Genomic DNA, 15504 nt, shown 5'->3' with positions numbered 1-15504 from the left:
ATTCTCAAGTGTTCTGTTTAGTAGTACCTTGCCTTTTTTCCCATTATGTTCTCAAGTACTTTAGTAAATCAGGCTAAATGCTGATGTTTCTTTTATAGAAGTAATCTCACTAGTTTTATATTATGGTTTTAATATTTATTAATCAGGCATTTTGGTGCGTGATTTAAATGGGTACACATAATCTAAGTAAATCGAAAATTTGGGGATATTTTGTCATTTAAAGGAAGTACATCTCTTCAAAGAAGTAGCAAACACTGATTCAAGTATTACCTAAGATTTAATATTTGAGGGGGTATTTAGTGTAAAACAATCCTTTAGAAGCTTAATATGCCTTTGATTAATGTTCTCTACAAAGCAAAAATTTATATATTTGAAAGCATAAAACAAACTTAGCTTTTATGACGTCATGTTGAATACACTACATAATAATACTAGAACTTAAGTCTTTCTTCTCCAGGCTCCCTGTCTTCGTTATAAAATTTGACTTGGAGTTTTTCAGGAGACATAAAATAAGTTTGTGACTGTGTTGATCCATTTATCTTCAGGGGCTGTTTATTCTATGGTCCTCCTGGAACAGGTAAAACCTTGGTAGCTAGAGCTCTAGCTAACGAATGCAGTCAAGGAGACAAAAAGGTGGCTTTCTTTATGAGGAAAGGAGCAGACTGTCTCAGTAAGTGGGTTGGTGAATCTGAACGTCAGCTTCGACTCCTTTTTGATCAGGTTAGAAGAAAATATATATTTTTCTTATACTTTTATCTATATGTTGTTTTTTTGTGTTTTAGGCAGCCAACGTTATTTGCAATTGAAACTAAATAACTGTAAATTTTCATAGATTGGGCAGGATTTGTCAACATTATATATTTAGATGAAGAAAAAGCGTAATGCTGTCAACAGTTTTTTCTGGCTCTTAAAACTGAGAGGAAGAAGTCACTTGACTTGTCTGTTAACGAGGCAGACAAAGTAGTTTGGATGAAAATTGGAAAAAAAATATAAATCAGTGACTTAGAGTCTGACTGGCATGTTCAAGATAAATGCTAAATAGAGGAGGATGCAGGATTGCATCAGCTGTGTGTATATTTTAGTGTCCTTATTTGGCTTGGAAGATGATGGACAGGAGAGAGAGTCACATAAAGCAGCGAAATGCAGTTACACAAAAGCTGTTTTCAGACACATGTCTAAACAAACAGGTTATCAGTAGATAAGATACTGTTTTCTGTAACTGAGTATAAAGGGTCTCAGTTTGTCTTTAATCTCTCCAACACACGGTAAAACTGATACGCTGGTGCCATCTTGCTTATTCAAAGGAGAATGCAGGCTTTTTTGCTTTATCTGAAACAGTAACGGTAGTTGAAAATGCAGTTTTGTTTTCAGACTGTACGCTTTGTTAAGGTGTCTCAATATATGTGCTAGGTTTGCACGTTAACGCTTTGTAATAAAAACCAACTGTTTTCAATGTTGACGGAGAAATTATGAATTAACAGTGAATTCCATTTTTTGTTTTGCATACCAGGCATACTTGATGAGACCCTCTATAATCTTTTTTGATGAAATAGATGGCTTGGCTCCAGTTCGTTCTAGTAGGCAAGATCAGATTCACAGGTAATGTTTCTCATATGCTACCATTATCTTGGTACATTCTACATTATCTAGGTAAACTCTTAAGTGTAGTTTTACTCAGTTCCCAAGAAAGGTTTTTACTTTTGCTTTAAGCCCACTTACACTAGAAAGGAGAGATCGTTGAGATTTTTTGGTGTCGAAAGTCATCTTTTCAGTTCTTCAGACAGACTGCAATTTGCTGGGAATCGAATTGTAGTGGAGATCACTCTTCAGCCACATTATTAGCTTCAAGATTTCCACAGCCTTTCTTTTGGTTGCTGGTTTCGTACTGTAAACAGATGGTCTGATACCAGCCCAATAGAATAAGTTGGAAAAAAAATTATTCTAAAATGATTGTAATGTTCTCTGAATGAACTGGACACCCCTATCCTTTTAATTCTGGATGGAGTGATGTGCAAACTTCTCTGAGTTGCTGTTGTGTCATTTTTTTTAAAACACGTTTTTACAACAGTTTACTGCTGGCTGAAATGTTTCCTGGCTGCCTTCAATCTCAGTTTTGCTGCACTTTTTGTGGCAATGCACTTCTGTTTAATAGGTGATGGCATTTGTATGTATCTCTCCCTCCACTCAACTGGGGGGGGCTGGAGGGAAACTTTAGGGCCAGCAGACTAGGAGGTTATGGGAACATGTGGCTTTGTCTTGATGCACCTTCTGCCTGGTGCTACAGTTGCTCTAAACAGGATGATGCACACGCTGGTAACGGAAGAGAACTTTTCAGAGCTGCAATAAATGGCTTCCTGAGCTCACATTCTCCAAAACTCTTAAAGGAGGAAGTCTGAATTTGATGTAATCCTTACTGGGGTCATAATATTAGGTATAGTACAGATTGTATCAAAAGGGTCCTTTTTGCTTTGAGACTTGAAACAGTTATGCCATGGGTTTTTTAAATTAGATTTTTTTCTTTGAAATGATGAATGTTGCTGTTGCAAAAGTAAAAATTCATGCAGTGTTCTCTATACATTCTTTTTTTGAAAACTCTCTTTTAGCTCTATAGTGTCTACTCTTCTTGCCCTCATGGATGGACTGGATAATAGAGGTGAAATAGTTGTCATTGGTGCTACAAACAGACTGGATTCTATAGATCCTGCACTCAGGAGACCTGGTCGCTTTGACAGGGAATTTCTTTTCAACTTGCCTGATCAAAAGGTAAAACTTACAAAGGAGATTTATTAATAAAGGTTTCTGGTATATTAAACATTTGAATGCCTGCCAACCAAGCTTATGAAATAACAACATGCATTCTTACCTGTAAGGGTGTTTTAATTTTAGGAAGACATTTTTAGTAAAAACAAATCGATGGTATATATAAAGTTGTATTGAATGTCAAATCTTCAGACTATAAATGAAGAGGTAGATTGTTAGCGTTAAACTGAATTGCTTATCTGAAAACTCTGGTTTTGTATAGATTTGTATAATGAGCCGTAACTATTGGGGTTTCGGAAGTTGTGGTAGAGAAACAGCTTTATTATCATGTGGACAGCTAAAAATTGTCCATGCAAAGCTGGACATTATTACAATGGCAACAGGAACACTTCAGTTCCTTGTTCTAGACTTCTGTAAACTCAGCCATAATATTTCATGAATTTATACTTAAAATTAAATTTACTTGGCATATTGATAGATTTATTTGGATTCTATGGAATTTTAAAATAAAATAGTTTGGGAATTCATGTGTATATGCTCAGCAATAAATTATTTGGTGAGGCGTTTGACAGTAGAAGCCGTTAATCATAGATGCAGCAATTAAAAATTAAATGATAAAATTACGATAATTCCTACTAGAAAATTAGTTTTGATCAGTTCATGTATAATAATGTTGTTGATTAAACCGCAATTAAAATGTGTAACTGCTATACTGAAAAAATTACTGCTTATATAGGAAATTAAAAAAGAATGGAAAATCTTTGCTCTTGAGAGACTTTTGAGTAGTATGTTCTCCTTTAATGCGTCTCAGTGACATGTCAAAAACAGGTAGAATAACTTCATACTCACATGAATAAATAACATTTTTGTCCAAAATATTATGACGTGGCTTTGGCTTGCTAATTTTGACCTTTTTTTTTTTTTTTTCCTTCTTTTAAATCAGGCACGAAAGCACATTTTACAAATTCATACCAGGGATTGGAACCCCAAATTGTCAGATCCTTTCTTAGGAGAGCTAGCTGAAAAATGTGTTGGTGAGTGTTCTGATGTTAGTACTTTCGCTATAGATGCTTTCTCTTCTGTGTAAAACTCTGAAAGTATGTTAAATGTATCAGGATATTTTATTACTTTTACCTTTCTAAACTTCTGTACTTTCAACAAAATTCTTTTTTTTTTTTTTTTTGTAATAACAAAATATGCTTCTGTCTTACTAAAACATGACATGAGTAGCTAGTAGTCATTTGAAAATAAAATTATCCTGTTTCCTTTCTGTAACATCGCTGCCCCTATATAGGATGCGTACCCTCAAAGAGAAGCAAAATGAAGTGGGAATTGGAATCTTTAGGTAGACTTCGCATTAAATTAGTTTATTACAGAAGAGGTAGGAAGGCTTGGGGTTTTTCTCTGTCTACTTGTGGAGGGAAGAAAACATCAGTACTTGGTTTGGGGTGTTTTTTTTGGTTTTTGTTTTCTTTTTTTTTTCTTTTTCATTTTTACTGACTGGCATGCTCTCCTCTGGCAGAACTCCAACAAACTAACCAGCCTTTCTAAAGATGAATTTTTTCTGAGATTGTCAGCACAGAACAACCCCAAAGTGTAGATACAGGCAGGCGACAAAAAAAAAGCACCACACCATGAGTACATTAAATATACCTTTGGAGCACCCAAAGACCTGCTGTACTGAATGGAGGATGGTTGTTCAAGATAAACCTGCTGCTTAAAAGCTAATCAGAAATAAATTCAAATGTTTTATAGTGAATTTAACAGAGGAAATGACCCTAAAACACACACCACAATCTCTTCTCAACAATTTGTCATGCAAAGATGCATCCTCTGTGTCAGTCATCTGCTTGGACAAGCACTGAAGTTCTCAGAAAAAGGACAGTCTCAAATATCTGTGCATTGGAATCCATCATCAGAGAAATAAGAACTTTAAATTGAACATCAGTCCATTCAGTCAGCTACAGTACATCCGAATTATCCTCTTCATCCACAGGGACATCTATCATCGAAGCAGCATCCCTCCGCTTTTGATGCACAAAGACCTCAACATCTTCTGGTGAGGAGAAAACATAACTATCCAGCAAACTCCAGTTTAAGCTTTGCCGGGTATAAGACAGCATGTGCCAAACCCATTTCATGTAAATTCTGCTTGAGCTGTGCAAAGACGTTGGTGCTGCTTAGTGGGAGAGAGGGGAATAGATGGGATAAAACCCAGTCGTTTGAAAATTCACCATGTTTTTGTGTTGAGAACACAATTACGTGTTTTAAAATTTCAAAGCCATAGGGAAAGCCGTTTGTAGGTTTGATTGGAAGATGTTCTTTGTGCCCAGTAAAGCCTGTTGGTTCTGTGGAAAAGTCAGCTAACAAAAAGAAACACCCTTTTTTATTTTCTGTGGCTTTCCTACTGTCCAAGTACTGTGCACTTGATTGTCTCCATTCTGTATCTTGGAATTTAAATGTTTCCATTCATCCAAGATTAAAACCTTTTGTATTACAAGGACTTTTTAAAACAGCTGAAGTAAGACATGTTTATCTTCTTCGTCTCGAGATTGCCTCATCATTTCTCTAAGTGAAATCTGCGGCAACTAATTATTTAAACAGCCTTTCCAGATTCTTTATGACCACTGCAAATCTGACTCATTGGTGCACTTGTCACATTGATACTGCATATACTGCTCTGCGTTTCCTCTTGTTTCTTTAAAAACAAACAAACCCCCCAAAAAACCAACAGCCTCTGTTCCCCAAGCAGAACTGCCTGGACTCAACAGGCTTTTTGCACAGCATGGTTTATACCTCTCTCCAGTTGAGCAAACTTGGCAACACTTAACCACAAGCGCCTGGATCCTCGTGAAGAAAACTGCTGAAATACTACCAAAGTAAATGACTTTAGGGAAGCAGGTGTACACGCGACTCAGAATTATTTTTTTTTTAAGATCCAGGGGTGTAATTATAAAGAAATTAGAAGGAAAAAGCCCCAGGACTTGCAAAAAATAGGTTATTTCCTGAGGGTCGATTTTTGTCCCAGGTGTTAGGGATTTACATACCTTTTAGATTTCTATGTATGTGAGAATTAAAAGAACCCACTTCACTGAATGTGGCCACACAACTGCAATGTGTGTGAGACAAAGGGAAGCAGCTTGGGGAGAGCATGAAGCTGCTCAGAAGACCAAACATTGGTGTCTCATTAGTACCTTCAATAAACTCAAGTAATTATTATGTTTTTTCCTCCATAGAAGTGTGTACTGGAGATGGGCCCTAGCTATCCTGAATTTTATACGTCTTTTCTTACCTCTTGTGCTTACTTCATTGTTCTGAATGATACCTTTCTGTAGGTAGAGAGACTGTTGCCTTTTAACTCAAAGTCTTGTAGGAAACAAAACATATTAGCAACTGAAAAAGTGTGAATTCCTCCATCTGTCATCTTGCAGTTGGCTCTTTACAATGTAATAAGGGTTATTGAAGTAATGTTAAATAGAATTATAAGAGAAGCAAACCATCATTCTCAAGATGTTTGTTAAAAATGTTCTGTGCTTATTGTTGCAGGAGCATTTTGTGACAAAAGGATATCTTGTTAGATTTTTCTTTTTTTCTCCCATCATAATGTAATGATGGAGGGGGAAGTTTTGGCGTTAGTGTTCGTGTTTGTCACAATTTAAAAAAAACCCAACCATAATACTTATTTTTCACTTCTGTCATCGTGCTGAGTTGTTTGCTAACTTGCTTTCCCTGCAGTCCATTTTAGGAATTGTAGGGAGTTATGTGATGTAAATCATAAAAAGTGGTGAAGATTGTTCACCTGAATGTTTGACCTAGCTCAGTAGCTGTTTGTTGTAGATTTTTGGGGAATATGACGCAGAAGGAATTTTAGAGAGGACATAATTGCTGCACAGTAGAAGTGGAAGACTATGACTTTAAAATTTCAGTGATCAAAATGTGTTCTTCAAAAACCTACGTGGGAACCTGCTTGTTTGCGGTCCTGCTCTTTAAAAGTTGTCCTTCGCAAATGTTTAGCAGAGCGCAGTCGTGATGGGCAGAACAAAATGGGCTACTTGACAAGAATACCTGTTCGGCGCTAAGTTAAGGTGTTCCGGCACATTTTGCCTGCCAAGTTGAACATCCTTTGTGAGATGCTTCGAAAATGGAAGCAAATGCACTGAACCTTGGTTCTATGTTATAGTGTCAATTTGGGCAAAAATAAATTCAGGTTATTTACTGTTGGGATGATACATTTTATTTTGCTTTGACAGTACTTTACTCTTGTTCTTCTTCCTCTTAATCAGTGTGCATTTACTTCTTAGTAAATAAAAAGCTCTTTAATGTTCCACAAGATACAGGATTTTTGCAGTTTTCCTGTCACTGAAATGGATGTACAGTATGCACAAGAGAGTCCCTCGAAAAGAGACACCAATTACTACTCTTCAAATGTAATTGCTCCTGAGAAATGAAAAGTAGAAATGGAGACTAATTGTGTATCTCATCACCTGAGAATATAATTTTAAAAATAGGCTACAGGCTATTATTTCCTAATTTTGCAATTCTTTGGAGATGTACAAGCGGTGATTAAAATGACTGTTAGAAAGTGATATTACAGCATTTATTAATAGAAAAATTGGAAAGGATATAGCTCCTGAGCTTCTGAATCTTTTGTCACAAAGACGCTAAACTAGTTTTAAGGTGATAGGCATTCAGGTTGCTGTATATCTCTAGCACATCTTTTCATTTAAGCTTCGGTTTAGTGTGTGTCCCCCCCCCCCCCCCCAATTTTTTGTTTAATCCAGTATGCTTGTTAGGTGAGTGGACCAATTTAAATGGGAATGTGATACCTGATATTGAAAGAACAAAGCAGAATTTAGAGGAAAAACCTTGACTTTGGTTTCTCTGATGCACCTCTAGCTACTGTCTAAAGGGTTCACGTGGGTGGTGGAGTGTGCCTGCGTGGGTTCGATTTCATGAGGGGGGTTAGTTAAAAAAAAAAATAACCTTAGTGCTGAAAATGCTTAATTGCCTACTGACTAATATAGTGGATGTATTTGAACATATTTCAAATGTCATGTGTATTTATTTCAAGGTAACTTGCGAATGTGAATTGCTACATACTTTTTAGGTAACAGTCACAGCGTGTGCTTGTCGAGTTTACACTATGATTGTACTAACCTTTTTATAAAAATGGAAAGCTCAGTTTAAAAGTTTCAGAAGGAGTCTGATATTTATGGTGATCTTCCATCTGGGTTTTGTTTTGCTTTTTAAAAATTATTTTCAAGTAGATAGGAGAAACTTCGGTGGAATTTGAAGTCTCAGTCAATTTAAGTCATCTTTATAGCTGAAAAGTTTGTATCTCTTATTATTGTCCACCAAATTTATATCTCTGAAAGATGGGGATGGAAATGAAATCTTCTGTATTAATTGTTTCCTTTTTTTAATTTTCAACATTGTTGATGGAATCAGCTTTGTTGCTTGTTGCTGTATGGATCTTGTAAAAATGTACGTGGCAGCAGCACTGAAAGAACAGCAGGGGATAAAGAGAGAAACGAGGCGGGCTTCAGTTTTGGGACGTGGTGCTGCCGAAAGACCAATACAAAAATAGCATAGAAAAAGTGCAAAAAGGTGTAAGACCGGGCAGGGAGGAGGAAGTCTAGTTAAAAAAAAAAAGATTGATCGAGAATAATTTACTAAAGAATTGATTAATTAGCTTCTATAAACACTTTGTTGCAAGACCATGAACTTTTATGTGGCGATACCTCAGTGCAACCCATTTTCCTATAGTGGCTATAATTCTCTGAAAGCGTTTTCCTGCTGGAATAATGTTTTACGTTTTTTGAAAGATGGAGCTATGGTGCTGCAAAATCCAGTGGCATATTAATGTCTCTTGCTGAGAGATATGGAAAAATTTGAAATCTAATTTCTAGCCCTGGGGAAGGCTCCCAAACCGTTAGTACTGCAAAAGACACAGAGGTATTAAGTCTCTCAGTATTTCATAATTATCAGATCTGTATTTTTCAGTAATGATGATTAAGCAATTTTAGGTAGCCACCTGTAGATATTTAAAAGCTGATGTGAATTAAAATTCTAATGCTTTTTAATAGTTGTTCTACTCTTTCGATTATATTAGTAAAACTGTGAAACTCTAAAAAGTCGGAATCATTTTTCTTGATAGTAAAAGTTCATGTTTTTCCAAGAGTCCACAGTATGCTTTTTTTAACAAGAGATTTCATCTCTTGCATATTCTACTCATGAAACATTTTTGTTTATACTACTCATTTTCTCAGTCTGTAAAAGTTTAAAGTCATTGATGTTCATGCAGTATAACAAACCGCTTTGCTGTTAAAAAATACATTTGTGTAGAGATATTGAAGTAAAAAAGGAGGAGGGGGGCTATCCCGTTAGAATTGCACACGTGCTTCAGACAATATTAAGGAAAAAGAAAGAGCGATGACAGACCTATAACCCTGGGCTGAAAATACACTATATATCACACTGTATAGTGAAAATGTAGGTTGCTTTAACCTCAATGTGGAATTCATTTCTTACTATATTTCAATATACCTGTACATAAGTTCTCGGTACACAGCACTGTCACTGGATTATGACCTGGTACCTTTCGGTAGATTCTTTCTGGACTTTGACAATTAAGTATTACTAATTGTTTTAGGCATGTTTGAAATACACGTAGCACAGCAATGCTATTTCATGGAAGATCTTTTTGTTTTTGTGTGCACTAGGGTACTGTGGAGCTGACATAAAAGCACTTTGCACTGAGGCTGCCTTGATTGCCCTGAGACGACGCTATCCCCAGATTTATGTGAGCAGTCAGAAACTACAGCTTGACGTTTCTTCGGTAGTTCTCAGTGCACAGGATTTTTACCATGCAATGCAGAATATTGTGCCTGCTTCCCAACGTGCTGTGACATCTTCAGGACATGCGTTATCTCCTGTGATCAGACCACTGTTGGAACGTACCTTCACTAACCTTCTTGAGGTTTTACACAAAGTGTTTCCTCACGCTGAATTTAGCCAGGGTGACAAAAGTGAAGGTATGTGGGTTGAAGGTTTGGATTTTTTTGCAAATGCTGTTTCAGTTTGGAAGTATTTCAACTGCTGGCCTTAAACCTGATGTGTGTTTGGTTCAGTGTTACGTTAGAACGTAAATGCAGTTTCCTTGGATGTTGCTTAACTATTTTTGCTGATTGCAAGTTGCTGTGGAGTTTAATAAACTGACCTATGTAGACCAAGATCCCGTAGGTGTGAGTGCCATCAGAAAAAAAAGACTCCCAAGTAATTTACATTTCAAATACAAGAAATAATGGGGCATAATCATACAGTGGAACAAAAGAAAAGAGTGAAAGCTGTTGCTCAGCATGTTAGGGCCTGAAATGGGTGCTCCTGTCCTGAGTGTCATTTACCTGTCCCCAGTCCTTTGCTTGTTGATGGTGCAGAAGCAGCCAGCGAAGGGGTGCTAAGGGGAGCTTGCAGCTCAGCCGGTGAGACTGGTTACCCAAGATACCTGAGCCTGTGTAATGGTCTCTACTGGTTACCGAGAAAGTCCTGTGGCTTCTCTCCCCTTGAACTGGCCTGACATGCATCTGGTCCTCCTCCGAGTTGATTCTGCTGGCTTAGCAAGTGGAGAACTATTTGCTGATTTGTCAAGTTAGCTTTTTGCCAAAGTAGTGAGTAAAACCAACTCACTAAGGGGTCAGATGAACACCAGAACCCTGCTGCAATGGGAGCAACGGGAGTGCATTGAGGAAGCGGGGAATAAGAAGGAATGCGACTGTTTTGTCTGGCAGTGAGTCAGTAGGTTCTGGTTTTTTTTTTTTACCCAGCTGTTCTCTGAGACATACTTTAATAGCTATTTCATAGAAGTTAAATATTGAACAAGATATCTTGATTTTGATACCTACTTATTCTGGCATACTACTTTCTACTGTTCTTATCTGGGCTGCCCCCCTGGCCCGTGTAAACTGTACTTGTGGTTGTGTGTGTTTAACTTGAAAATAACCCAGTCATAAAGCAAATCTGTGACAGCCATGACTTTCTTTTCATTCCTCTTCCAGGGCATGCTTTCAGACTGCAGCCCAGGCAGCTTAAGCCGATCCTTGTGCTGGCTCCTGCAGTTCCCCCAGCCCAGCTGTGCATTTTTGCTCCATCCCTTAGACTTACTTTAGGACGTCAGGCCCTTTGTTAAAACATTTTAGCCAGAAAACTCATCCAAAAATGATGTATTTTTGTCAGGTTAGTTTTCTGCTGACTGTGGGATAGCTGGAGGTTTTAACAAGTGTTGGAATTGGCACGAGATGGGGCCTGGGAGCATGTGGTGGTGGGTAGGGGGAGTGGGCTGGCTTGCAGCTGCAGTTAGATCATATTCAGCTCCCTCGATCGTATTAGGTTCTCGTAACCAAAGTTGTTTAAGATGCTTAAGTCTCTCTGTATACTGTTAACCTGTTGGTAATCCCAATTTGGAGATTGTCATTATTGTTGAAGAATTGAATTAGGTATCTTCTCTGTCTTTGTTGTAAAGTTCTAGTTCAGAATATTTTCTGTGGTAACATTCTTTACATTCCTATTTATTACCGCTCATTATTGCTAACGAAGTGAGTTTGTAAGGATCCATTGAATTAAGTAGTAGTTTTACTAGATAATTCTGCTGCTCTGGCTACTTTAAAATGTTTGTAGGTAATCGATTTTGAAGATGTAAGAACTAAGATTTCTTTTGAAGTTTCCTCTGTACCTGAGTTTTTCTTCTTACCTCCTTAAACCTAAGAAAATATCGAATAATAAACTTAATCTGTCTTGAAAACAGCAAAATCCACTTTCACGTAGAGTGATTTTGAGTGTAAATGTAGATTACATGCTTCAGTGTTTCTTGAATTCAGAGCCAGATGCTTACTGGTGTAACTACAATCTGCAAATCTAGTTTTCTACCTGTCTGTGCAGTTCAGTAATGATTTCTGTTTCTTGTAATTCCATGAATCAGATATTCAAGCAAAGAATGTCACAGAGGCTTGATGCTTGAGATTAAAAGATGGACTGCCTCATTTAATAATTGTAGAATCATAGAATGGTTTAAGTTGGAAGGGACCTTAAAGATCATCTAACTCCAACCCCCCTGCTGGGGGCAGGGACACCTCCCACTAGACCAGGCTGCTCAAAGCCCCATCCAGCCTGGCCTTGAACCACCTCCACGGACTGGGCCTCCACAGCTTCTCTGGGCAACCTGTGCCAGTGTCTCGCCACCCTCATAGTGAAAAATTTCTTCCTAATATCTAATCTAAATCTATCCTCTTCCAATTTGAAGCCATTATATATTTTAGGAAGCAAAAGCTGTGTCCAGTGCGTGGACATTGGACTTTACCCCATGGTCTACATTTGGTATAACGGAAATTCTGCCTGTGTCGGGACTGCAGTGAGCCAGGAGTTAGGAGGCCTGTCTGTGTCCAGTTGATTTGAAGGCCTCTATCCTTGCCCAGAGCTAAATGTCGGGCAGCTTCTGTCCTGCTTTTTCTGTCTGTGGACTAGCTTTTGGCCACCGATTGGGGTCTGCAAGCCTTTTTCATCTTTGTCCCCTGAGGAATGATTGTCAGATGTGTGACTGCATCATGCCTTGCCAAGGGATGTGACGTGTTCTCATCCCATACCAGCAAAATATTATTCCTGCCCAGCCTAGTCTGAATCCAGTTTCTTACATCACACAGCCAACTAATGAAGGGAACCTTTGTTGTCTCTTCACAATTTTTCCTGGGCACATATGTCTAGATGCATGGCCCTTAAATGGCATCTCCGTCCAACACTTAATGTTGCCTTGAAGTTGATTCCTTTGTCCCATGGTGGTGGTTTGATCAGTGTAGGAGGACCTGTGCCATGGCTTCATGTAAATCAGGCAAATCCTGCAGTGGGTCATTTATTTGAGAAGTAACCCTTAGATATCTCTGTATTTCACACTTTTATTTCACAGCAGTCCATTTTTCTAAGTGGCTGTGGCCAGATTTTTACACTGAAAGGGTTAACAAGCATTGGAACAGGCTGCCCAGGGAAGTGGTTGAGGCACCATCCCTAGAGGTATTTAAAAGACGGGTAGACATAATGCTTAGAGATATGGTTTAGTGATGGTTTTTCATAGAATTATAGAATCATTTAGGTTGGAAAAGACCCTTGGGATCATCGAGTCCAACCATCATCTCCACTCTACAAAGTTCTCCCTTACACCATATCCCTTAACACTACATCTAAACGAGTCTTAAACACATCCAGGGATGGTGACTCCACCACCTCCCTGGGCAGCCTATTCTAGTGTCTGACCACTCTTTCTGTGAAGAATTTTTTCCTAATGTCCAGCCTAAACCTACCCTTGCTGCAGCTTGAACCCATTCCCTCTTGTTCTATCGCTAATTACCTGTGAGAAGAGACCAGCACCAACCTCTCTACAGTGTCCTTTCAGGTAGTTGTAGAGTTTTTGTCAGAGTTAGGTTGATGGTTGGACGAGATGATCTGAAAGGTCCCTTCCAACCCAGGTGATTCTATGATTCTGTACTGTTAGGATGCCCGGTGGTTACCCTCTGCAGCAGTGTGCTGCAGTGACTCCGGGCTGCTCTCGGAAATGCTGCCCATCCATGCCCATTTTGTTTCTCAGGAGACCTGGCTTCTGTCTAGCTGAGTGGCTGTGACCATTTCCATCCCATTGTTGCAGAGGGATTTCTCTTTGGGAATGGGAATGAGTGGCTTGCGTAGGGTAACATCAACTATACTCTTTTCCTGGGGCAAATAAAGATCTTGTAGCAGTTTATTTCCCATTATCAAATCGCAGCAGTCTACTCTCAATCCCGTTGCAGCTCCGGTAGCTAATTTAGCTGTACCTGATTTTCACCTGTCAACTGGCTGTTTTGGTTTAATGCCATATTTATATTTGTTGCAATTGTTTGTCCCTGCAGTCTGTCTTTTCAACGCAATCAGTCTTTTAGCTCTTTGTTTCTGAAAGTTTGTACAGAAAGTACTTCAGTTCATTATGCTACTGTATTAGCAAAGGAATTAAAATAGATTAAGGTATAGTACATGAACATAGAATAAATTGAACTGATTTTGATAAAAAGATTTGATATTCTCTGGCAGGTTATCAGAGGGTGGAAAACAATTTTTCATAAACATAGGTCTAGGTAGTCATGCTGAGAATAATGTGGAAAGAAGTGTAGCCGTAAAAAATTTGGGCACTTCGAACAAATAAATAAAAAATTCTGTATAGTCTGAGGAATTACAGATTTTATAACTTTATCCTTGAAAAACCTTTAGCTGTGAAATAAAATCAAAGGAAGCATTTCATAACAAGTTAAACATTTGTCGTATTCGTGAACTTGTTCTGCTTGATGGTTTAAAAAAATAAGTTTGAATTATGATTAGGCTTCTACAATATTTAATTTGTTTTGGTTTTTGAAGCAATGAGTACTTATTATTCTGTGTTCTGATATTTAGACATTTTTAAGTCATTTCTTCTACATTTGAAAAATGTGTTATTTACATGAAGAAAATTGCAATGTCTTGTTTGTTGTGCGTGTACTTAGAAGTGGTAAGATTCTAATTAATATATTTCTTGGAACAGATGTACCAAGTCTAATATTAGATGATAGTGAAGATGAGAATGCTTCATCAATTTTTGAGACAAGCTGTCACTCAGGATCACCAAAGAAACAGTCATCAGCTGCTATACATAAACCCTACCTTCATTTTACAATGTGAGTGTTTATCTAAATGCATACAACCAGATAAAGAAATCAATGAAATTCTTACATCAGGAGAGGTAATAAAGGTGATCTTTTGCTTTGCGATGGGAATGGTGTTCTGTAATAGAAACACGTAAGTGCACGGAGAAGAGTTTTAGGTATGTGAATGGTCTTAGGAGAGGCCGCATCCTCGACACAGTAATCGGGAATATTTTGCAACAGACAAGTGTAGCTTAGAAGTAAGGATGTTAACAGCAATTTGTAATTGTAACGAGGCATTTTGATTTGAAAGATTAAGAGCTGGGAAGAGAGGTATGTAGGAGTATTTTGGAAAGATTGTTTGCTTTTTCTTGTTCTAAAGTATTGTTGAGCTTCAGCGTATGCAGCTGTTTGGATGCACCATATCATGAATGCATTCAGCATTTCTAACATCTTTTTTTCATTGTTTCTTATAGAAAGTTTTGGGAAATGGGCATTTAGAAAGTGTGTGTGACATTTGGATGAGTCTTTCCTGTATTAATTGAACTGGCTACAGTAATTAACAACAATAAGCTAACATTTCTTTGTTTTGTATTAACAATTCGTAACTCTTTGTTTCAGACTACTTTATGTGATGGGTTCTGCAGGGAATTTGCTAAATAAAGAAAATGAAATTAGGAAAACTGTTCAGGAGTAGAGCCATCTTGTGGAAAACTGCTAAAATTTTTGTGCTAAAAAGTGATGCTAGAGCAGCATTTACAGAAATCTAAGCTTAAAAATAAGGATTTAAGTTCAAATATTTTGAGGTACATAGTCAAGTATTTTAATGTCAAATTTCAGCTGTTGTTGTGAGGACAGGCGGGGGAACCCAAAACCAAAATGACAATATCTTATTTGTGTGGATGTGTGTCTATATAAAATAATCTTGAAGAGCATGTTTATTTTTGTAAATTATGTAAGCCTCGCTGAATCTATCTTGCTGAGCGTTTTTGGTTGCTGTCTGTGTGTGTAACCTCCACCACCAGAACTGAAAAGCCAAAGGTCAGCAGTGTTCATA

At 37.8% G+C, this 15504-nt stretch overlaps 1 protein-coding gene across 2 annotated transcripts in view; it reads left to right on the top strand.

Annotated features, from left to right (window-relative positions):
* ATAD2B (ATPase family AAA domain containing 2B) overlaps positions 1–15504 on the top strand; it is a 79458-nt gene that overhangs the window by 29749 nt on the left and 34205 nt on the right. For both annotated transcript variants that reach the window (XM_074581958.1, XM_074581959.1), the window contains 6 exons: positions 546–720; positions 1511–1599; positions 2604–2763; positions 3704–3794; positions 9483–9794; positions 14348–14480. In XM_074581958.1, coding sequence (XP_074438059.1) covers positions 546–720; positions 1511–1599; positions 2604–2763; positions 3704–3794; positions 9483–9794; positions 14348–14480 — 960 coding nt within the window. The remainder of the gene's footprint in view (positions 1–545; positions 721–1510; positions 1600–2603; positions 2764–3703; positions 3795–9482; positions 9795–14347; positions 14481–15504) is intronic.

The sequence above is a fragment of the Larus michahellis genome, chromosome 3, assembly GCF_964199755.1.
Source record: "Larus michahellis chromosome 3, bLarMic1.1, whole genome shotgun sequence".
Taxonomy (NCBI): Eukaryota; Metazoa; Chordata; class Aves; order Charadriiformes; family Laridae; genus Larus; species Larus michahellis.
Note: the sequence above shows the minus strand (reverse complement) of the source record. Positions and strands in the feature narration are given on the sequence as shown.